Raw genomic sequence first — 23,453 nt, 5'->3', positions numbered from 1 at the left:
CTTTAATTACTATTGTTATTGAGACTTTATTAATATGACTTTATTTTGTATCATATGAATGAACAGAACTTCATGAGTAAAGTCTTCTGACTGAAACAGCATTCATTCATAAAACCGGCTTTCGCAATAACCGACTAAATGGCAATAAAGCTGCTTGTGAAGTTCCTGCAGTTCGCGCTCATTGAAAAAGTCCGCAGCTGTTCGGTTCTATCAACATCCGCTTCTTAGAGCCGCAGCTGTTTGGCCGGCTGCTCTTGCAGCTTCAGTTCAATTGCTGCTTGGATCGCTGGTCCTTGCTATTTGGGTAACTGTTTTAACGTTGTAACCCCTGTTCACTGTTTGCCTCCCAACACTGTAAATTGTTCATGACACTTGTTTTGATAAGACTCCGTATTGTAAGTAAAATTCCATTTTGAAATTCTCACTCCATTGTGCAAAACCCTGATGTAACCTTAGTAACTCAGTTCAGATGTGTGAATGAGGTAGGCATGGATAATGCAGGGGTTCTCAAACTGGGGGTTGGGACTCCTCAGGGGGTCGTGAGGTTATTACATGGAGGGTTGCGAGCTGTCAGCTTCCACCCCAAACCCTGCTTTGCCTCCAGCATTTATAATGGTGTCAAATATATAAACAAGTATTTTTAATTTTTAAGGGGGGGTCTCACTCAGAGGCTTGCTATGTGAAAGGGGTCACCAGTACAATAGTTTGAGAACCACTGGGATAATGGAATCAACCTCCAGCCCCAGCCTGTCCTGACAAAGTGAAGTGTAAACACCAACGGCTGAAGATGCATTGAAAAGTGAGAAGAATCCACCCCAAAAGAAAGGAACAAAGATGCAATTGAAACAAGATCAAAGTCAGGTCCGAGGCTGACAGTCACCTCTGCAATGGACGGGTGATCAATCACCAATCCCAGAGGCAGCGGGACACAGCAAGACCCATAGACTCTTGTTCAAACTAAAGCCTATAAAAAGGATGGCTGAGATGGAAGACTTTGGGTAACGTTTTGCTGACAACATCAAAGGGCATCGGTGCACACCCGACAGAGACCCGGCTCTTCCTCGTGCCCGGCTTTCCTGGCCAGTTAGCTGCCACAAGCTGCTAACTCAAGCTGCGAAACCAAGCTAGGGACTCAAGCTCCATCCAGGACTGGCACAACAACTGCAGAACATTTGGGGGAGGGGGGCGGGGCACGTGCTCGTTGTCATGGAGTCCCTGGGTGATGCTCTGGAACTGCTCCCCACCAAGCCAGGCAGGACTTTGAGGATCCTCCTCTCCCTTGGAGCAGCTCACATGGCTTCACCTCCTGGGTCTCTCCTTGGAGCATTCAGCATCCTCTGCCTCCGTGCCGCTTCCACAAATTGGTGAGTCCGCCCCAGCCGGGTCCGGAAGCCCACAGGGTCTGCCCCCCACTTCCAGCAGTCAGAACGTGACTGCTCAAGCCAGCCAAAACACAGAGTTATTCAGGAACAGGGTCTAAACCAGAGCTTGTAGGTACAGCGAACAGGACCCCTCGGCTGGGTCCATTCTGCGGCCCAGGGAGCCAGAGCCTCACATTTGCCCTCACTCCTCATCCCCAGTCAGCTCCAAACTGAAATCCTCTCCAGCTGCTCCTCTCTGGCCTTTGTCTCTTTCCAGGGCCAGGAGATCACCTGACCTCTTCGTTGTCCAACACCTTTAGCATCCCCTTGCAGGGAGGAAGGGCCTCGGCCATTAGTTGCCAGGGAGACAGAGTGTCAGTGATTTATGCACACTGGCCTTTATCCCACCACCTAGAGACTTAAGAAATGCATAGGGGAAACTGAGGCATCCCTACACTATTCAGAGGAAACATTAAGAACAGTCCCACTTCGTCACATGCGTGTGTATGTATGTAGGTATTAGGTATTAGCTATTGGTTATAAATCAAATTGTGTTCTCATAATAAACATGGCATATTGCCTTGTCCCCGAAAAGATCCTGTGTAGTTTTATCAGCGTAACACATAGTCCCTATATGGAGGGGGCTGCTGGCCCCTCACTTACACTGAGGGGGATTTTTGGCTGGCCCCTCTCCTAGCACCAAAAGAAAGGGGACGGGCTGAAGAGAAATCAAGATCCTGAGTCTGACAGTCCCCAGAGCCAATGGGGAGAGGCTATTGTTCCAGGTCAGCCAAATAGACAAGGCAGGCAGCCAATGAGAGAGCCAGGAACCTGGGGTCCTGTTCTGCAGGTGAGCTGGAGCTGCCTGAGCCAGAGCGGGGCAGAGCTAAGGGGAGAGCAGCAGCCTAAGCTGAGCTGGGGGCAGGCAAGCAGAAGCTAGAAACACAGGGGCCAGAGGAGAGAGAGCCGGGAGCCGGAGCTGGAGCCGGAGCAGCCTGGAGCCAGGTAATGTTACCAAATTTCTACTTGCACAAAGCCAAACACCCTTGCCCCACCCCTCCTCTGAGACCCCGCCCCCCACTCACTCCATCCCCCCTCCGTGTTGCTCACTCTCCCCACTCTCACACACTTGCTCATTTTCACTGGCCTGGCTCAGCGGGCTGGGGTGCAGGGGTGGTGGTGTGTGCTGGCTCTGGCTGGGAGTGCAGACTCTGTGGTGGGGCTAGGGATGAGGGGTTTGGGGTGTAGGAGGGGGCTCCAGGCTGGAGGCGGGGTGGAGCTGAGGGATTCAGAGTATGGGATGGGGCTCCGGGCTGAGGCAGGGGATTGAGATGTGGGAGGAGATATGGGCTCTGGGGTGGGGGTGTGGCCAGAAATGAGGGGTTCAGGGTGTGTGAGGGGGATCAGGGCTGTGGCAGAGGGTTGGGGTGTGGGGGGTGAAGGCTCTGGCTGGGGGTGCAGGCTCTGGGGTGGGCTGAGGATGAGAGGTTTGGGATGTGGGAGGGGGCTCAGGGCTGGGGCAGAGGGTTGGGGTGCAGGGGGATGAAGGTTCTGGCTGGGCATGTGGGCTCTGGGGTTGGGGTGGGGATGAGGGGTTTGGGGTGTGGGAGGGAGCTCAGGGCTAGGGTGCAGGGGGGCTCTGGTTGGGTGTGCAGCTCTGGGGTGGGGCTGGGGATGAGGAGTTTGGGATACAGGAGGGGGCTCAAGGCTGAGGCAGAGTTGGAGTGCAGGTTCCGGAGTGGAGCCAGGGATGAGGGTTTTGGGGCACAGGCTGACCTGGGGCTGGAGTGGGGAGAGACAACTCCTCCCCGCCCTCTCTTGCCGCAGCAGTTTGGGGCTGAGGGAGAGACGCCTCTCCCCTGGCTGCAGCCCTGAGCCCCCACATGGGGCTTAATAGGCAGCTTAGAGGGACTTGAGGTTTGAGCAGGAAAGAGGCCAAATGGAGATGTGTCCAGGGTCGTTTATAGATTCTGCCAAGTGAAGGGAATCCCATTGTTCTCACTGTGGGAAATTACAGATAATAGGATGGGGTTTGGAGTCACATGGGCAAGTCACATGTCCATGTTGCTTCGCTTAGTCATAGCAGAGGCCATTCCCCACACCCCAGTTAGAACGTTCACAGGAAAGTCCATTTAGTGTAGACAGGCATCTCCCATTGGGAGTTCAGTGTTCTTCGATGGGCCATTTAACGGAAATGGTCCCTTCAAGATGTGCAGGTTAAATACCTTATTGGTGTTACCACATGAGCAAACATTTGAAATACAGGTAAATAGTTGTGACAAAGTGGGACTGTTCTTAATGTTTCCTCTAAATACTGTGTGGGTGCCTCAGTTTCCCCTATGCAGTTCTTAAGTCTCCATTGTGCATAAATTGCTGACACTCTGTATCCTGGCAACAAATGGCCAGGGCCCTTCACCCTGCAAAGGAATAGCTAAAGGTGAACAAAGAGATCAGGTGACCTCCTGGCCTGGGAAAGGACCTCAGCAGAGAAGGAGGGGCTGGAGGGGGGTGCAGTTTGGGGCTGTCTGGGGACTGGAGAAGGAGGGGCAGACGGGGGTTGTCTGGCTCGCTGGGCCCCAGAATGGACCCGGCTGAGGGATCCTGTTCTCTGTACCTAAAAGCTCTGGTTTAGACCGTGTTCCTGTCATCTAATAAACCTCTGTGTTCCTGGCTGGCTGAGAGTCACGTCTGACTGCGAAGTGGGGTGCAGAACCCTGTGGCTTCCCCAAGACCCTGCCTGGGTGGACTTGCTGTGGGAAGCGCATGCAGGGGCAGAGGATGCTGAATGCTCCAAGGAGAGACCCAGGAGGTGAAGCCATGTGAGCTTTTTGCCCTGAATACAGTCTGCTCCAAGGGAGAGGAGGTTCCCTAAAGTCCTGCCTGGCTTTGTGGGGAGCAGTTCCAGAGCATCGCCCAGGGACTCTGACAATAGTTATCATTCATAACTTCAGATACAAAAGTGACATTTGCATAGAAATACCATAATCATATGCAGCAAACCATGACCCCTCCATAGACACCTTACTTGACATACTTTGTACAAGACTTGTTCCAATATATAACAGTGGTAGCTGCAATGATCTACATGGTCATATTCTAATCAGATAACCTCACGCCTCCACACTAGGATCCTGCTGGGCTGAGCCTGCTCGCCCACACCTGGTGCACCTGGAGTGGAGGGGGACACCCAGCCCTTGTGTTGTGTCAGGGTCGGGTGCAGCTTCACTGCAGAGTCCGTGTCCCAGGGGGGGAGCTGCACAGTGATCTCCCACCTCTGTGCACAGAATTTTTAATTGTTTGGCACTGAATTCCCTCAGGAGTAAAACTCCATTTTCAGGCTCTGTGTCTCTCTGACTTCCTCAGTTCCCAGGTGAGAAAAATCAGGCTTCATCCAGAAACCAGCCTTTTCTCCCCCACCTCCCAGCCCTTTGTTCTCGAGCTGGGGTCTCTGTCCAGCTTCCCTGCTGGGGGGTGGGAAATCCATCCAGGTGTCAGTGTGCTGGCGACTGGGCTTTCCATTGTCTTCTCAGTTCTCCACTGAGCTGGCCATGAGCCATTCAGTCTGCTCAGACAGCTGGGTGACACATACACTCCTGTGGCTCTCAGCCGGCCCTGAGCGCAAACTTAATCCTCCATCCCCCACCGGTAGCAATGTCTGAGGGAAACTGAGGCACTCACATTGGGCTTGTGGATTTGGTGTTTCCAAGCCCATGCTGGAGCATATACGCTGCATTGTAAACCTGAGTTCACAAGTTGCTGGCCCCAGGTCTCATGGCCAGGCTAACACGTCCGTACTGCGCCATGCAGCCCTTCTGACTCGGGGCTGCGGCTTGAGCTGCGTCCACACTGCACAATGATGGGCGTGGACCCGAGTCACAGCAAGACTCAAGCTCTGACCCACCACCCTGGCAGAGTCCTGGGACCCAGGCCCTGAGTGCTGCTGACCTGTGTCAGACTGATGTGTGTGTGAATGGAAGGGGGGCTTGGGATCCGGGCTTAACGTGCTGTCCCTCCCCTGCCCTGCTGTGAAACATGGACAGCGGGAAGGCCTGGGTTCGGGGTACTCCGTTCAGTACTGTCCAGGCGCTTCATACTGTCAGGGCCCCCCACAGGCCGGCTGCTGCTCCCGCTATTCCTCTGCAGGCCGAGCTGCTGCCGGGTCCACAGCTGGTCCTTGAGTCTGAGCGGAGGCTGCAAAGCAAAGCAGTTTGGGACCTCCTGGGCCGGCTCAGCGGGAGCCTAACATCCCCCAGGCTCAGTCCCTCAGCCCACACCTTACACCCAGGTCACCACCCTCGGGCCAGAGGTGTGTTTTACACCCACCCCTGCCACAGCTCCACTCTGCTGGGTCCCCGGGAGCCCTGGCAGCGTCACTCCCACCACAAAGGGCCAAAGGAGCATAGCAGAACCCCCCCTGTCCCCCACGGCCGCCCCCATGTCAGTGCACCTTCTTGGAGCCTATGGACCTAGCTGGCCAGCTGGGGGCCCTGCCGCTGCCATCTCTTCCCAATTGGGAAAGGCTCTTAGCACATCCCCATGGTGCAGAGCTCTTCATACACTACTGAAGCCCCACAAACCCAACCCCCGAAGGGGTCTGTGTCATCACAAGGGGGGGAAACTGAGGCAAGGAGAAAAAGTGACTCGCCAAAGGCCTAACGCAAACCAGTTACAGAGCTGGGAACAGAACCCAGGAGTCCTGACTCCCAGCCTCCTCCCCCTAGCCCCCCGTGAACCTCTGGCCTGCGCGGCAATCCAGCGGCACCCCCAGACTCACGGCGCAGGGTGTAGTCTCCGAACTCCTTGGTGCTCAGTGTTCTCCCATCCTTGCTGATGAAGCAGCACTGGTACCGGGCTCCCAGGTCCTCCAGGCTCCTGACACGAAATATGAGCATCGTGGCCAGAGTGGCTGAGCCATTGTCCAAGGGCAGCATCTGCGTCTGGACTTTGTACAGAGTGTTGATGGGAACAAGTGGCTGCTCCTCCCCATCGCTCCCAGCTGGGTCACCCCTGGCGATGGGCATTAGCTCTTCATTTTGGCACTTTGCCCACGTGGCCTCCGTGCCTGCCGGGCAGTGGTAGCCAATGCACACAAGGGAAACGTACTCCCCGGGGACCCAGACTTTCGGCCCCACGATGTCGCTGGCGGTGAATGTCTAGCGGGCGGCTAAAGAGAGCGAGCATTGTAGAGACACATGTAGAGACAAGAATCCCGTGCACCGCCACAGCCTAGGGACCGAGTGGCTAGGCAGCAGTTCTGCAGAAAAGGACCTAGGGGTTACAGTGGATGAGAAGCTGGATATGAGTCAGCAGTAGGCCCTTGTTGCCAAGAAGGCTAACGGCATTTGGGGTTGTATAAGTAGGAGCATTGCCAGCAGATCGAGGGACGTGATCATTCCCCTCTATTCGACATTGGTGAGGCCTCATCTGGATACTGTGTCCAGTTTTGGGCCCCACACTACAAGAAGGATGTGGAGAAATTGGAAAGAGTCCAGCGGAGGGCCAACAAAAATGATCAGGGGGCTGGCACATAACTTATGAGGAAGGCTGAGGGAACTGAATTGTTTGTCTGCAGAAGAGAGAGTGAGGGGGATTTGATAGCTGCTTTCAACTACCTGAAGGGGTCCAAAGATGATGGATCTAGACTGTTTCCTCAGCAGTACCGATGACAGAACAAGGAGCAATGGCCTCAAGTTGCAGTGGGGGAGGTCTAGGTTGGATATTAGAAAACACTATTCACTAGGAGGGTGGTGAAGCACTGGAATGGGTTCCCTAGGGAGGTGGTGGAATCTTCTTCCTTAGAGGTTTTTCAGGTCAGGCTTGACAAAGCCCTGGCTGGGATGATTTAGTTGGGGATTGGTCCTGCTTTGAGCAGGGGATTGGACTAGATACCAACTGAGGTCCCTTCCAACCCTGAGATTCTGTGATTTTATGCTTATTTATACCACACCAGCATCCCCATCAGGGGCCAGGGCTATGCTATGTGGGGAGTAATGAAAAGCGGCCCTGCCCCAGAGAGCATGCAATGGAGGTGTGGGCGAGAGACGCCGGGGACACGACAAAGGCGAGGGGGAGCCCCAGGGAATGACGGGAACGATTCTGACCCTGGGTTGTCGAGTGGGTGCAGCTCCCCGGCTGCCTGCTCCCTCGCCTAGAGCTACGCAGCCAGTCTCACGCCTCAGCCTCGAGGCGCAGGCCCACCCTTCACGGAGGCAGAGGTGGACACAGAGAAAGGGAGACCAAGAGAAATGTACCGACTGGCTCAGGACTCTCAAATCCGAGTCCTGGCAGATTTACCGAAGGCAGAGTGACCAGACAGTAAGTGTGAAAAATCAGGAGAGAGGGGTGGGGGGTAATAAGAGTCTATATAAAAAAACCAAACAAATATTGGGACTGTCCCTATAAAATTGAGACATTTGGTCACCCTAACCAAGGGCCAGTCAGTGAGCCTGCAGGCACTGAGCCCAACACGATGGGAACAGTGCTAGCCTGCAGTGGGCCTCTCTGTCATCCTTGTGCGGCTTGGAAGTGAAGGGGGAGCCGGACGTGAGGCCTCGCAGACGTTTTCGGCTGTTTTGAAAGCCCAGTCACAGGTACCTGCACGTACAGCGAATGCTGCCCACGCGTTTCCATTCTAAAGGGCTGTGTCGGGCACCAGGAGTCTGTTGGCCTGCGCCTGTCTGGGTTGACGCCTGGCCCGGCTCTCCCGGGTACCATTGTTTGCAAAGAGCACAAACAGCTCAGCCGTTATTAGAGACGCAAGGAATTGGGGAGAGGGATGGGGGGGAAACAGCTTTGTCACCAACTGTACTGGGGGGTGAACCCCTTTGATGTCTGTTGGGTTGGTGTTATACCCTTGAAATGCAGCAGGGACCCTGCCCCAGGGACACTGACGGGCTTTTTTAATAGCCCAGTGAAAATCATTTCTTTGTGCGAGTGACGGTTAAAAACTAGACCTGGCACCCGCTGCTGGCGACGCACTGAACTACTGGGCGGCAGCTGGCACCACACACGGGTCTGTAAACCCACACCTGCCCTGCTGGGAGCCCCCCGGGACTGGGCGTGTGGGGAGGTGCAGGAGAAAGCCCCATGCAGCTGCACCTGGCCAAGCCATCCCATACCTCTGCTTCTCTTGCACAGGAAGAATGCGATTCCAGCCACCACCAGCACTGATACCATCACTGACACCAGCAGGACTGTGACACTGACCTGAGTCCCCTCATCTGGGGAGAAAGGGAACGTGGGTTTGTCTCCCAAGCCAGCCAGTCCCCAGCCCTGGGGCCAGATGGGAGCTGCCGCCCCCTAGAGGGGAAAGGCCCTGTGTCCCATTCCCTGCTCCCCAAGTTGGCCTGTACTCTGCCCTGGGGCCGGATCAGAGCCAGTGCCCCCTAGCAGAGAACGGCCCCGTATCCCATTCTCCACTCCCCCAAGCCAGCCAGTCCCCAGCCCTGGGGCCAGATGGGAGCTGGCACCCCCTAGAGGGGAGAGGCCCCATGTCCCATTCCCTGCTCCCCAAGCTGGCCCGTCCCCAGCCCTGGGGTCGGATCAGAGCCAGTGCCCCCTAGCAGAGAAAGGCCCCTTGTCGCCCCCTGAGCCAGCCAGTTCTTCCAGACAATGTCAAGCTGTCCAAGGGAGGGTGAGGCTAGTGTCCTTCCCCCTGGTTCCAGGACAGGAGCCTGCCTCCTTTCCAGCCAACAGGCGCCTGACACCAGCCCCCACTCTCCGTCCCTGTCCACTCACGCTCCAGATGCACCTGCACGCTCCGGACGATGGGCCGGCTCAGCGTCTCGTGCTGCACCTCGCAGCTGATCTCAGCACCCTCCGACTCCGCCACAGGCTTGAACTGGTAGAAAGACTCCAGGTTGAAGGTGCCACTGGGGTTCACGCGGGGGGCTTCTGTCCGGACGCCATTGAGGAGCCAGTTAACAGCGATGGCTTCTGGGTAAAAACCCTTCACGTCGCACGTTAACACCTGGGCCTTGCCTTGCACAAACGTGGGGGCATGAATGTTCACCACGGGGGAGACTGCAGAGGGAGTTAATGACACCAGGGCCATGCGAGTTGTTATACAGCAGCTCAGAGACAGACAGCACCACCCCAGGACAGCCCCTGGGGCAAGGCCAGGATCCAGATCCCATGGGACAAGCAGAGCAGGGTACGGGCCAGGTAATGTCACCAACCAGCTACTTACACAAAACCAAACACCCTTGCTGGGAGCGTGGGATATGGTATGGGGCGAGGGACGAGGAGTTTGGGGTTGTGATGAAGTGGGGATTTTCCATTGTTATGTTGTATGTGACTCTTACTGTTGAGCCTACGTGAGTTTTACCCTTTTGCATGAATGTGTATGCCTCAGTTTCCCCGTGTGCTGCACCAATACCTCGGTGGTGGGAATAGGGGTGTGAGACTTTGTCTGAGACCCTTTGAGGCAGGTGAGGCTGCTCCAGCTGCCTGCACAGATGCTATGACTGGTGCCCTTCATAACGTGAGAGTCGACCCAGGAGCGGGATGAACCAAGGGAGGAGACCAGGTGACTCTTTGCCCAGGAAGTGAGACAAAGACAAGGAGGGGAGAAAACGGGATGTTTGAGGTGGGGTCGCTGGAAGCTGGGCAGTCTGCTTGGGGGCACTGGAAGAGGGGGAGTCAAGGGCGTCTGGCCCAGGACTCCCCGAGATTTCTGTGCTAACAAGTTCTGTTCTACACTGTGTTCCTGTTGAATAATAAACCTTCTGTTTTCCCGGCTGGCTGAGAGTCACTGCTGACTGTGGAATTGGGGTGCAGGACCCTTTGGCTCCCCCAGGAGCCCCACCTGTGGGGACTCGCTGTGGGAAGCGCATAGAGGGGCAGAGGATGCTGAATGCTCCAAGCTCAGACCCAGGAAGGTCAAAGCTGTGTAAGCTTCTTGCCCTGGAAATAGTCTGCTCACAGACAGGAGACTCCCCCAGAGTCCTGACTGGACTCATATGAAGTAGTTCCAGAGCATCACCCAGTGACTCCATGACAGGGGTGCAGGAGGAGGCTCTGGGCTGGGATCGAGGGGTTCGGAGTGTGGAGGGGAAGAAGAGCTGGGGCAGGGGTTGGGGTGCAGGAGAGGGTCAGGGGTGCAGGCTCTGGGCAGTGCTTACCTCAAACAGGTCCTGTAAGCAGTGTCCCATCTCCAGCTCCTACACGGAGGCACGGCCAGGTGGCTCTGCACGCTGCCCTGCCTGTAGGCGCCACCCATGCGGCTCCCATTGACCGCAGTTCCCAGCCAATGGGAGTTGCAGAGCCGGCGCTTGGGCCAGGGGCAGCGTGTAAAGCCCCTTGGCTGCTCCTATACATAGGAACCTGAGGGGGAACATGCTGCTGCTTCTGGGAGCCTCTTGGAGCCACAACAGGCAGGGAGCCTGCCTTAGCCCGGCTGGGCCACTGACTGGACTTTTAACGGCCCGGCCAGCAGTGCAGACTGGAGCCACCAGGGTCCCTTTCCTACCAGGTGTTTCGATCAAAAAATGGACACCTGGCACCCTAGGGCCAGGCTGCCTGCCGCAGCACCCCCGCCACCGTTACTAGCCACACCGCTGTGCCTGGGCATGTGAACACTGGTGCCAGCACCCTGGGAGTGAGGAGACAGGGTGGGGGCGCAGCTTTGGCAAGAGGAGGAATCTGGCGAAGCGGCAGCTCCAGGACCAGATGCCCAGAGTCAGTGACTGGCCCCAGGTTGCTTGGGGAGTCTGGAGCAGAGCTGGGATCTGAACCCAGGTTTCCTGAGGCCCGGCCAGCACATGAACTACTGGGCCATGCTTCCCCCAGGAATACAGGGCCAGCCAGTCAGTGCCTCCGGGGCCCTTCCCTCCTGCCCCCTGCCCATGTTGTCACCTCCGAACACGAGCTGGAAGTCTATCTGCAGAGCGCCACGCGGCAGAGCGGCGTGCTGGACCTGGCAGGAGAAGGTGACGCCCTGGTCCTGCTCCGTGGGCTGGAAGGTCAGAGAGCTGCTGACGTTGAAGGTGCCGTCTGGGTTCCTCTGGGGCGCGGGGAGCGGGGACGCCGGCAGGACCTCCCCAGCCCTCAGCCAGGTCACTGCGATGTCGGCCGGATGGAAGCCGGACACGGAGCATTTCAGCAAGTTCGGCTCCCCCCTCAGCACCGCTTTACTGGGGATGGCAACGGTGGGCACGGCTGTGGGGAACCAGAGGGCATCAGTAGGGAGAACCCAGAGGGGTCGGGGGCCTCCCAAGCATCCCCTGCTGGGCTGGGTGGTTTCTCCCCCCGGGACAGCCAGAGCTGCCAGAACTCCAGGGCGGGAGGCCAACAGCCCCTTGGAGGCACCCACTCCTGGCTGGCGGGATGGAGGAGGGGGCTAGTCACGTGCTGGGAATTTAAGGAAACCCCTTGCCCCTTTTTGTGCCCACCTATCACCGAAACACTCTGCCCAGCCCCAGCGACACGTGCAGTGCAGGCCGTGCCCAGAGCAGAGGGGCTGGCTGCAGAACCAGTTCCTGCACCTGTCTCCCCCTCCCTCGCCAGCACTGACCCAGCACTGCCAGGTGTAGACTCTGCTCCCCTCTGTCCGGGCTGTGGATGACCAGGCACTCGTAGGCTCCCTGCTCCGACACGGTCACATTGTGCAGAACCAGAGAGGCGTTGCCGCTGGCGAGCTGCTCCGTGTCCATGGACACTCCCGGCCGGGAGAAGCTGAGGGAATCATCGTAGGACGCCAGCTCCTGGCCCTGGAAATACCAGTGCACAGCCAGGTACTCAGGGCTGATGGGGGCATTCGCCACAGCGAAGGTGCATGGGAGGAGAGCCTGGGAGCCCAGCTGAGCCGCCACCGGGGAGTCCACCATCACCTCCAGCTGGGTGCCTGCACGGAATGGAGTCCGGTTCATCTCCAGCCTGCGCCAGAGAACGGCTCGCAGCCAGACAGAGGGATGCAGAGAAGTGGAGCCGGGAGAGGAAGGAGAAGAGGTTGCAGGGCGGGGAGGAGGGGGATTAAATAGCTTTTGTTCAACTAAATATTCTCTAAGTCAGGACTGTTAAATGTCCAGCCTGGGGGCCAGATGTGCCACACACAACAGATTCGCCAGAATTTCAGCTTTCATTTAAAATACAGTACGTTTCTACCCCTCATTGCTGCAGAGAGAACCTTCTGCGTGTGACATATGTAACGATGCTGCCTGAGTCTGCAGAGCCTGGGCCCATTGTTGTGAGAGGGACAAACTGCCCTGAATGTGACCAACACAGTGACGACGCTGCCTGGGTCTGCAGAGAGCCTGAACCCATTGCTGTGAGAGGGACAAACTGCCCTGAATGTGACCGACACAGTGATGACTCTGCCTGGGTCTGCAGAGAGCCTGAGCCTATCGCTCTGAGCTGAAAACTCCCCTGGCTCTTATTAGTCTGACTGGAGCCTCAGCTGTACCTCCCCAGGATGACGCGTCAGTGTGGACATGAACTGTTGGTCACGGGTGGTTCTAGTGGCTGGAGGAGGGACGGCTGCGAGGCAGCAGCAAATCGACGCACCCCAGAGGGAGAGAGACACTGGGGACGGGCAATGGACAAAGGCAAAGGCAGCGATATCGGTAGGTGGCGAGTCTCTGGTTCATGGCGGAGGTGACACCATGAACAACAACGAGCCGTTTAGTGCTGCCTGAGAGCCGCACCCTCCCCTCGAGTCCTGTGCAAACCCTGCGTGGCCGTGGAAGAGACTCAGGCCCCGATCCCTGACACAAACCCCCCGCTCTCCTTGCCCCCGGTGCACCAGGGAGCTGGGGAGAGGGCTGTGTCCTTGCCCATATACTCACAGACGCCCCTGAGAAGCAGAGAGAAGAGCCCGACTCATTCCCCCATAGCCCCGGCCAGGAGGGGCTCCAGCTGCCTGGCTGCTCCTTAGCAGTGGGCCTAGAGCAGGGAGCAGTGACCGAATGGTTTCACTTTCCCTTCCTGTACAGCTGGTTGCTTTGTATCCACCCTGTGCACAGCCAGGCAGTGAGCAAACAGAGGCGTGGCCAGGCCTGCTGTGTGCACGCAGCCTGGGCCCTGATTCACACTGTGACGTGCTGTCACACTGAAGCTAGTCCAGGTAAGTCTTGGCCGAGGGTCATCAACCTCTGGGGCCTGGCTCCTGGGAGGAGGGGAAACGGTTGATCCGAGTGTGACGAAGTGGGAATGTTCTGGCTCCCACAGGCTGCAGTGGGGATGCAAACCCTGCACTGTCAGCCAGGGAACACCTGTAATCCACCTGGCTCCGTGCAGTCCCGCGGCTTCCCACCCCCACGATGCGCAGCTGGGTTCACACCTGGGGGCCTGCCTGCACCCGTGGGCTTTATGGGGGGTGTCTTAGACCTGCCCACGGGCAGCCAGAAGCACCCGCAGAACATGAGCCAGGGTTAAAGTCCCGTCCTTGTATCCCCTCGAGGGCCCAACATACCTTATGCCCCTGCTCTCGGGGCTCCGCCTCCCTGGGCGTGAGGACCGAACAGCTCCTTGGGCTCCGAATGGATTTTATTACTGTCACGGGGCCAGTGGCGATACTCTGGGACTGTCCCCTACGGAGCCAGGCAGGACTCTGGGGGATGCAGCGAGGCCGTGTGGTTCCACGCCACCTGGAGAGGGATGAGCGCCTCCCGACACCAGAGGAGCGGAGCCAGCGAGTCCCATGCCTGCCCCCCACAGGTCAAGGCGCAGGAGAGGAACTATAAAAGCCCAAACCAGAGCTCACTCGAGAGGCAGCCGCCGCAGAGGCCAGATGCCTCCAGCCTAGCTCCCGGTTGGCAGACCCGGCAACCTACGACTGGCCCAAGGAATGGCCCGACCTGCCAATGCCCCCCAGAGCCCAAGGAGCTGCCCAGCCTGCCCCTCATCAGTTATCCGGAGGAATCCATGGTGCTGGACCCCCTGGAGGACACTGTCCAGCCCAGGTACCTCCAGAGGGGGAGTTAGGAAGTGGCCTGGGGGCAGCTGACCCGAGTCTGGCTGTGACACTGCCAGAGCCCATGTCAGAGAGGTGCGGTCAGGATCCCACTGACGCAGCAGTGGGTCTTCTGATGCTGCTAGGGTCCCGGGCTGGGATGCAATGGAGTGGGAGGGTCTGCGTCCCCCCTGCCACCCACCCTGCAGGTGTCAGTCGCCCCCTCTCCAGGTCCCATGAGCCGAGAGCCTGGGCTAGTTGTGAACCCATCTTAGCTCAGCCACTGCCTGAGCCAATGACTCTCCGCTGCCCAGCCCTGACCCAGGGCCTGGACCTGCTAATTGCATAATCTGTTCTTCAGCCCCTGCCTGAGAACCTGAGCCTGTGACTAACCATTGCTACCAACTGCGGGCCGGGCATGAATCACTGTCTGTGTTTGCCTCTACTGCTGCCACAGTGAGAGATCCCCGCGGCCAGGCGAATTCCCCGTCAGTGACTGGAAGGGAGTAGCAGGATGGTGTGGTTCCTCGCTGCCCTGGAGAGGGACAAGCTGTAATGATGCGGTTCTGGCGGGACCCAACTGAGAGTGCCAATTCAGGACAACTTGCTCAAAATAGGGCAGTTACAGCCCCAGGCTGGGGTTTTTCCACCTCTAAGGCAAACCAAACCAGCCAGACAAAAATGACTTCGGTGTCACCCACTGGCCAACCACAAGTCACACACGCGATTCCCTTAGACATTCCAGTTTCCCAGTATCACCACCAGTCCCACTCGTCCTGGGGATGAATGGTTACGAAAACCAATGCCCCAATAAAAGAAAAAGGTTCTCTCGATCCCAAAGGACCAAGCCCCAGACCCAGGTCAATACACAAATCAGATCTTACCCACAAATCACGCTGTTGCCAATCCTTTAGAATCTAAAATCTAAAGGTTCATTCATAAAAGGAAAAAGCTAGAGATGAGAGCTAGAATTGGTTAAATGGAATCAATTCCATCCAGTAATGGCAAAGTTCTTGGTTCACGCTTGTAGCAGTGATGGAGTAAACTGCAGGTTCAAATCAAGTCTCTGGAGCCCATCCCCAGCTGGGATGGGTCATTCAGTCCTTTGTTCAGAGCTTCAGTTTGTAGCAAAGTCTCTCCAGAGGTAGGAAGCAGGACTGAAGATAAGATGGAGATGAGGCATCAGCCTTTTATAGTCTTTTCCAGGTGTAAGAACCTCTTTGTTCTTACTGTGGAAAATTACAGGAAAATGGAGTTTGGAGTCACATAGGCAAGTTCCTGCATACTTTGCTGAGTTACAGGTCGTATCTGCCTTCTCTCCATGGGTCAGTTATGTAGCTGATGGTCCTTAATGGGCCATCAAGCAGGCTAGGCAGAACTAACACCAACTTGGCAGGGGTGTCACCCAGAAGCACAGCACAAATTTGAAATATAGACAGTCTATAGCCAATATTCATAACTTCAACTACAAAATGACACATGCATACAGACAGCATAATCATAACCAGCAACCCATAACCTGGTCTTAGACACCTTATATGACCCCCTTTACATAAGATTTGGTGCCACTACAGGACCTTGGTTGCAACCATGTTCTATATGGTCCCAGATTATGTCAATAACGTCACACCCCCAATGCAAAATTGATTCAGGAAGTGATGACACAAACATCACGGACTGCATCCCAAGGGCCCCCCATCCTTGGGTCTGTCTTCAGCTACTTTACCCATACAAGCTCTGACAAATGTTTGGAACCCAATTAACATCAAATCAATGTAGATATTAGTGTTGTCCATAGTACAGGCATCTTGGCATTTAGCCATGAAAGCAATATGGTAGTGTGCCTCAGTTTCCCTTTTCATACAGCACATCAGGTCTGGAATGTCTTTTCCCCAGTGAAAAGTTCCAATACTGTTTATAGGCATCAACTGTGAAACATCAGTGTAGCCTTTTAACATAAAGTGTGTTCTCATGTATTCCTTTCAACATGTTCAACGTAGGCACGTTTTATATTTTTACAGTTCTTGGGACCAGCAACACATTAGTTACAAAAATTACCATCAGCAACAACAACAAATTCATTGCAAGTGTCCATCTACAATCCTGCTTGTCATGCCCACCTTTGAGTCAGTACCAGGAGGGTTTGGGCATTTTAGGGCTAACCTGCGGCTTCCCTTTGCAAAATTCAGTTTTCTCTTTCCTCCTTGTCCTGCAGGGTTAAACCCTGATTTCTCTTGCTTAACAGAATTCACTGGCCGATGGGGTGGGCCCTCTGTGCTAACAACTATTAGCAAGTCTTTCTTCTCCCTGTCAGCCAGGTAATTTGCATAAACATAGACACTAGCTTTTAACTTCTTAGCTGCTACCAATTCCAAGGCTGGATGGACTCTGTCTTACAGAGATACCACACAAATCCAAAGAGTCTGAGGGTGAGAGTTTGCTTGCTCTCCCCTGCATCCTCAAGCATTCAGCCATCAAACTGTTTTGCTCTGAAATACCAGTAACCAAATCTGTCTTCAGACCCTGAATCACAGACTGCTTACTCACAGAATCAGCATGGAGACATTCCTGTCCCCACATCATTGTCTTCCCAACCAGCTGGCCAAACCCAGCTGCTTTCTAAGAGGGCTGCCCAACTTTCTTAACAGCTTCTATTCCATCTGAGACCTTTTCATAGCTACCCACACTGGACCTTTCAAAAGGAAAGTCAGTGGATCCATTCACAACAGAAAATTTCGGGCTGATAGAAACTGAAACTTCCTTGACTAAATCACTTCCACACCCTTCAGTTGCAGTAAACTGCTTGTACAGATTACCCTGAGGATTCCTTTCCCCAGGAGCTTTTCTAAGCAGCAATTCACCCCTCTCAGAACTTCTGCCCTTATCCTCTTCACCTAGGGCTTGCTCTAAAGGAACACTTTCCTGAGCAACAACAGACTCTTTCTGGGTCTCACTTATATTCAGAATCACCTCTGGTCCATCAGGCAGATTCCTACACAATCCCCTTTCAGGCAAACTCATAGACTTATTAGATAACAGGTTAGAAGCATTCTTCCTTCCTTTGCCACACACAAGTTCAGGAATCTTTTCCTTCTTGCTACGAGTTGTTAAACTGTCAGTAGGCAACACAATTAAATCACCTTCATGTTCTCCTTGTGCCCTGGCTAGGGTATCACCCTGATCAGACAGAGTTGCTACACCCTTTCCAACCACACATTAGCAACTGGCAAACTACAAGCACCAGAATTGTCTGGTCTCTGGGATTTTGCTACGGATGCAACCTAGTCACAGTGCCATTCTCCCTAGCAGACACAAACTTAGGACCATTCCCTTCCTGGGCTTTAGTTGAATCCAGAACCAACTCTGAGGACAAGTGCACTATTCTCAACCCTCACAGGCTGAAAGTCACCTTCTGTCTGCTCCACGGACAAAGAAAAGCCGGAGACTCAGTCTCCTTCACCAGACACACAGCTTGGGATCTCATTTCCCTTGTCCCAGCACACCGAGCTGTTCACAGACAACTGCTTGCCCTCCATAGGCAAGTCAATACCTCTGATAGACACAGGCACATTGCCACTCCCAACAGATAAACTGCTGCTATTCTGACTACACTGCGATACTTTCAGCAAATCACAGTTACCCTTTTCCAGGTTCCCTTTTACAAGCTGTACCAGCCCACAATTCATCGCCCATCAAAAATCTCCCCTTTCCTTCTTCAGTTAGGGCTTTAACTTGACCACCCACTTTAATCTGCTCCTGAGAAATATTTTCCTGCCCAATGACATCTATCTGTACTCGATCTAATTCCAGATTCACTTCTGAGACATTAGACAGACATTCAGAAACTCTATTCACAGACACACTGCTTTCTTGCACAGACAAACCTTTGGAGCAACCCTCCCCAGGCAAATCATTGCCCACAATTGACACAGGTTTAAGATCATTTCTGTCCTGTGATTGGCTATCTGAACTGAACAAAGCTTTAACATCTTCCCCAATCAAAAGATCATTAGGCAACAACTTCCTTACCCCAGCTATCACTTCATGCTGAGCCCCATTCCATTCAAGGTGGATTCTGGCTAAAGGCACACGGACAGTAAACTTACAGAGCACTACAACATTCACACTCTGATTTGGTAAATAATCTTCTTTGACTAGATCTGCTTTAACAAGAGTGATGTTAGAAGCCATAATTTGCCCTAAACAGCTTTTACCATTGACTTTTACACTCTCTGAATTTTCCATGACCACTTCCATACAGAGCACTGGCACAATTTATGGTGTCACCTTCTACTGAACTCACAATAACAGCACTGACATAACAGGTGGCAGGGTTGGGGTATGTTTGGTTACCCCCAGACAACTGCTCGGAGTTATACAACATACCAACATAGTTATAAACTGGACTTTCAAGAGGATACAGTTTCTGCTGTTCTTCCCTTGCTTCTTTGACTTGGAGCTGCAGTCTGGGAGTTTCTTGTTGCATCTGTCGAGCTTTCTCCTCAGCAGCCAGCAGCTCCAGACGCCCCTTACGAGCTTTTTCTTCCAATTCAGCATTTTTTTGCTTCTCCAGCAATCAAAGATCTGCTAGATTCCGTTCATGCTCCAGTTGCAGTTTATTTGTTGCCTTCTGCACTCTAATTTTTTTCTGCATCTTCTGTAGCCTCAGGTAAGGTCTGTGCTCCTGCCTCCTGATCACTGGCCATTAACAGATCTCTCAGTTCTTGATTTGTAGCTTTCTTTCTAAAGCTTATTCCCTTTTCTGAACACAAATCTTCCAGGGCTTCTTTGCCAAGGCCTCATGTGCTCTTTGCTCAGCCATTTCAACTGCTCTTTAACCAACCAAACTCTCAATCCCAAAAATCAAATTTAGACAGCGTGGGGTTCTGACCCAAAGCTTAATTGACCTGGTTCTGTAGATCCTAGCACGACTATGCCACTGTGATGGTGCTGGTTCTGGCGGGACCCAACTGAGAGTGCCAATTCAGGACAAATTGCTCAAACAGGGCAGTCACAGCCCAAGGCTGGGGTTTCTACGCACACCAAGGCAAACCAAATCAGCCAGACAAAGAGGACTTCAGTCTTACCCCACTGGCTGACCACAAGTCACACAAGCAATTCTCTTAGACCAGGAGCAGGCAACCTATGGCACAGATGCTGAAGGTGGCATGTGAGCTGATTTTCAGTGGCACTCACACTGCCCGGGTCCTGGCCACTGGTCTAGGGGGCTCTGCATTTTAATTTAATTTTAAATGAAGCTTCTTATGCATTTTAAAAACCTTATTTACTTTACATACAACAATAGTTTAGTTATATATTATAGACTTAGAGAAAGAGACTTTCTAAAAACGTTAAAATGTATTATGGACGAAAACTTAAATCAGAGTGAATAAATGAAGAACTTGGACAGACTTGAAAGCGTGCCGCCTGCTTAGAGACTCAGTTCCCAGTATCACCACACACCAGCGCACTCCTTAATGGGGACAAATGGTTTATGGAAAAATCACCCAATAAGGAAAAAGGTTCTCGCATGTCAAAGAATAAGCCCACCAGGTAATATGTTTATTAGAGAATATTTAAAATAACGTGATACAGAGTTTGGGTGTCAGTCTTAGTCATCGGGGCAAAGACAGAGTACTGGGGGGGAGATGTATCTTGGTTAATGGTTTTAGTATATAGTATACGTCTGTACATGTCTTACTTCTAGCAGGGTGTACCATGGTGGGTGGGGTCGGAAAAATTATAGTGATATGAGCAGTATGAGGAGTACATCGCTCATAGGATAAAGGTGAGTTGAACATGTCATGTGGTGATTAAGAGCAGCTTGGGTCGGGTAATGGTGGGTGATAGCACGGACTACTAACTCGGGTTGACTCAGTTGGTGAATCTATACAACATAGAATTTAACACACAAATCACGCTGTTGCCAAGTCCTTTAGAAATAAAATCTTAAAGGTTTATTCGTAAGTGGAAAAAGATAGATGGTGGAGGAAGTAGAGATTCGTTAATTGATGGAAGATCTCGAATTACATATGGATGTAATGGCATAGTCTCTGGGTTCAGTGCTTGTAGATGACAGAATAACTGCAGGTATGCAATCAAGTCTCTGAATAATCCACCGCTGGGATGGGTCTTCGTCTTCCATGTTCGTAGCCAGCCATAGTCTTCTGTAGATATGTGATCCTCGAGATGGAGTTAAGGAAGTGTAGCCGAAGACAGATGGAGATAAGAGCATCAAGTTTATAGTCTTTGGGTGTGTATGAACTTTCTTGTTTTATACTGAGATAATATCTGACATAGGAGTTCTGGAGTACAATTGGCAAGACTGCATATCTTTGGCTGAGAGGTAGACAAGGGTAGATTGCACTTCGATTAATTGGTTGGATCAATTTTGCTGAGTGGTACCTTAATTGTAGTACTCTATGTGTAATGGAGGCAGGATAGGCATATCGCCCGATTTGATTGAGATCTAGTTCCTATGAGAGAGCAACGTCAAAGAGAATGTGGGAAATGCTCTGGACAGTGGGTTCTAGATCAAGCTGAGGTAAGATAATGGAGTATATAAAACAGGCAGGGGTTCAGAGAAACCTTTTCCCAAGCATAGTGACTAGATGCTGAGTCACCTTCATTATACGATGCACATACAGACAGTCATGGATTTATTAAGGTACATGCAAGCGTGCTAGTTAATCATGTGTAACTGCTTTTACGCAGTAAAGTTCTCTATCTCTATCATATGAATACTCCAATCTTACAATTTGATTATATAGAATATATTATATTGGTGCAAAATAATAAGAGGTACTTTTAGATGAGATTTATGGCTAAAGCGAACGCTATGATCTCTATAAATTGTAATGTGTACTACAAGAGGACTCGAAGAGGTCCAACTCTACAACGTCAACATCCGATCCCCAGCCCTCCGCAAACCCGGCTACACAGAGCGTGCTGCTGTCTCTCTGGTAACTGAAGAGCTCACGCTTGAGCTTACTGGGGGCTGACGTGGAGGCATTCAGCTGCCCTCTGACAGACATACCGATATGGACCGTTGTCCGCATGATGGAGTGCTAGTGTCCTGATTTTCGCTATGTACTACCGTTCGGGTTTCATTCTGTTTCTCGCCGCCGGAGCATCCACTTTTTTTTTTTTGCTCTGGCGGCGGACCCCCTTTTCCAAGTGTCCAATATTTTCTTCGTCTGTCTGGTCACCTATTGCCACAATGTTCGCTTCTGCAGCGAGTCACCTGGCGTGCGCTTCTGGGGCAGAAGGCCCTGCAAACACTGCGTCAGACGTGACGCTACGCGGTAAACAAGGCTGGTTATTAGGCGACAGGAAACAGAGTAGGTAGGCTTGTTAGACAGAATCATGGGCTTCTGCAAGTCACTTGTGGAGGAGCCAGAGACAGGTCTCGTCTACCCTCGAACCAGTCGGGATGTGCGCGCTTCCAGTGTGGCCCTGCTTGGCCCATTGCTCTCCTTAGCTTTGTCTCACTTTCCAGGCAGAGTCCTGGTGGCATCCTCTGGTTAGGTTAGAAGGAGGCACGAACGGTGCGGAGTGAGAGAAGCCCGCAAAATCACAGGCTTATTCTCACCACGGACATTGGTGCAGCACAGAGGGAAACGAGGCAACACAGTATTCTGCCAACGTCGATCTACAAATACAAGCGAAAATCTCACAATTAAGGCGAGAGACCTATCGCACAGCCGTCAGCTGCTCCGGGCCTCAGCAGGCTTGGTGGGCAAAAGGCAGAATGCAGATATTTTTGCAGACAAATTCTGCTGCCGGACAAGACGTGGCAGCTGTGGGGAGGGGGTTGCAGGTGGGACAGGCGTGTGGGGTGTCAGCACAGGGCGGGCAGACCGGAGGCTCCCTCCCCCGAGAAAGTCACGAGGCAGTGTTGGAGCGGCACACGGCAAGCAAATAAAAATGCGCAGCACAGCTGCTAAAAACACAGCACTGACAGCTGAATATAGCTCTAGTGGGCTAGCAAGCACATATTGGCAAACTTTTGCAGTGCCCAGGACGTTCCTCCCTATGCTTAACGAAATCAGCTTGCCAGGATGCAAGACCGGTCTCTCTGTAGCGCTGGGAGAATGCAACGCGGGGCGTGCTGGTCTGGCTGTAGAAGCAGGAGAGCCAGCAGTGCCCTCGCTGCTTTTCAGTCGTTGACTGGGCCGATCAAGCAGCTGGGCTGTTCCAGCCTTCGAGCAGATGTGGCCCTGTTTAGTTCCACAGAGACAGGCTAGCTGCAGCTGAAACCAGCACGGGAGGCGAAGGCTGTGCTCTGGGCTGTGGCTTGTGGGGACGAGAGCTGCTGGTTGCAGCCGCTGCGACGCATGTCGGGGCTGTGTCGCTATGGCGGGGGATGCATCGCTCACATGGATCTGTGCACATCTACTCATATGGCCAATAGGTGGCCTCCTGGGGAGTGGGAGCTTGCTGGGCCTTAGGTTTGCCCAAGGTCGCATGTCTGGGCAACCTCATTCTCAGCCGGCCACCGCGTCCCCGCCCCCGCCCGCCCCGCCCCCACCGCCGCCCGCGCCCGCGGCCCCGCCGCCCCGCCCGCGGCGCGCGCGCCGCCCGCGCCCCGCCGCCGGCCCTGCGCCCCGGGCGCGCCGCCCCCCGCCCGACCCCCGCCCCCCCCCGCGCCCAGCGCCCTCCGCAGCGCGCCTCTCCTCCTTTCAGGGTGCAGGTTGCAGGGGGGGCTGACCCTGAGGGTTCATCAGCTGGCTGCTGTCCGCAATCTGCGTGGGAACAAGGGTTAGGGTACCCTGTGGACATAGAGGAACCCTGGACGGAGGGATGGTGCCTGCAGCAACAGCTATCAGAGGATTGGGGGCTCCGTCCTTCCCTGCCAAGCCAAGGGTTGGCCGTGAGGCCCAGGTCGCCCAGCACTCTTGTCCCTGGGCCCAGATCTATGTACCTCCGACGGTGCAGGATGGCACTCCGGCACACATGGCATGCAGGACGCAGCAGGATGGGCGCCAGGACTCCCAGGGGACACAGGCCCAGCGTGCACCCCGGATACAGAGAGGGAACAGAGGGGAGCATGTTGTGTGTCCCTTGCACAGGGGGCAACGAGGGTGCTGCTGGAGGGTCCATCATCCATCCCCGCCTTTGTTTTGCCTCTCTTCCTCCATCCTCTCCTGCCCTTCTCCTTCCGCTCCATCCTTCATCCTCTCTCCTGCCTTCTCCCCCCGCAC

The 23,453-nt window shown here is 54.0% G+C and overlaps 1 protein-coding gene across 2 annotated transcripts; it reads right to left on the bottom strand.

The window, feature by feature from the left end:
• Positions 1 to 4,281: 4,281 nt before the first annotated feature.
• Positions 4,282 to 13,267, bottom strand: LOC116822351 (tyrosine-protein phosphatase non-receptor type substrate 1-like). 2 transcript variants are annotated; one of them, XM_032776186.2, is made up of 7 exons: positions 13,145 to 13,267; positions 11,875 to 12,204; positions 11,217 to 11,519; positions 9,099 to 9,383; positions 8,480 to 8,581; positions 6,136 to 6,525; positions 4,282 to 5,552 (listed from the first exon to the last, which is right to left on the bottom strand). In XM_032776186.2, exons 2-6 carry the CDS (start codon positions 12,185 to 12,187, stop codon positions 6,515 to 6,517), a joined length of 1,014 nt encoding a protein of 337 aa, XP_032632077.1. In that variant the 5' UTR covers positions 12,188 to 12,204; positions 13,145 to 13,267; the 3' UTR covers positions 4,282 to 5,552; positions 6,136 to 6,514. The 2 variants fall into 2 exon arrangements, with proteins under 2 accessions (XP_032632077.1, XP_032632074.1); XM_032776183.2 differs by lacking the exons at positions 4,282 to 5,552; positions 6,136 to 6,525 and having other exon boundaries at positions 7,123 to 8,581.
• Positions 13,268 to 23,453: the final 10,186 nt, after the last annotated feature.

The sequence above is a fragment of the Chelonoidis abingdonii genome, chromosome 4, assembly GCF_003597395.2.
Source record: "Chelonoidis abingdonii isolate Lonesome George chromosome 4, CheloAbing_2.0, whole genome shotgun sequence".
In the NCBI taxonomy this organism is placed as follows: Eukaryota; Metazoa; Chordata; order Testudines; family Testudinidae; genus Chelonoidis; species Chelonoidis abingdonii.
The sequence above is the reverse complement of the archived record's forward strand: the minus strand, read 5'-3'. Positions and strand labels throughout refer to the sequence as shown.

Coding starts and splice junctions, on each gene's coding strand:
- LOC116822351 (XM_032776183.2), bottom strand. CDS start 12,187: ATGGTGGACTCCCCGGTGGCGGCTCAGCTGGGCTCCCAGGCTCTCCTC. Junction 11,520..11,874: donor TCTACACCTGGCAGTGCTGG/GTCAGTGCTGGC, acceptor GGTTCCCCACAG/CCGTGCCCACCGTTGCCATC. Junction 9,384..11,216: donor CTTCCAGCTCGTGTTCGGAG/GTGACAACATGG, acceptor CTCCCTCTGCAG/TCTCCCCCGTGGTGAACATT.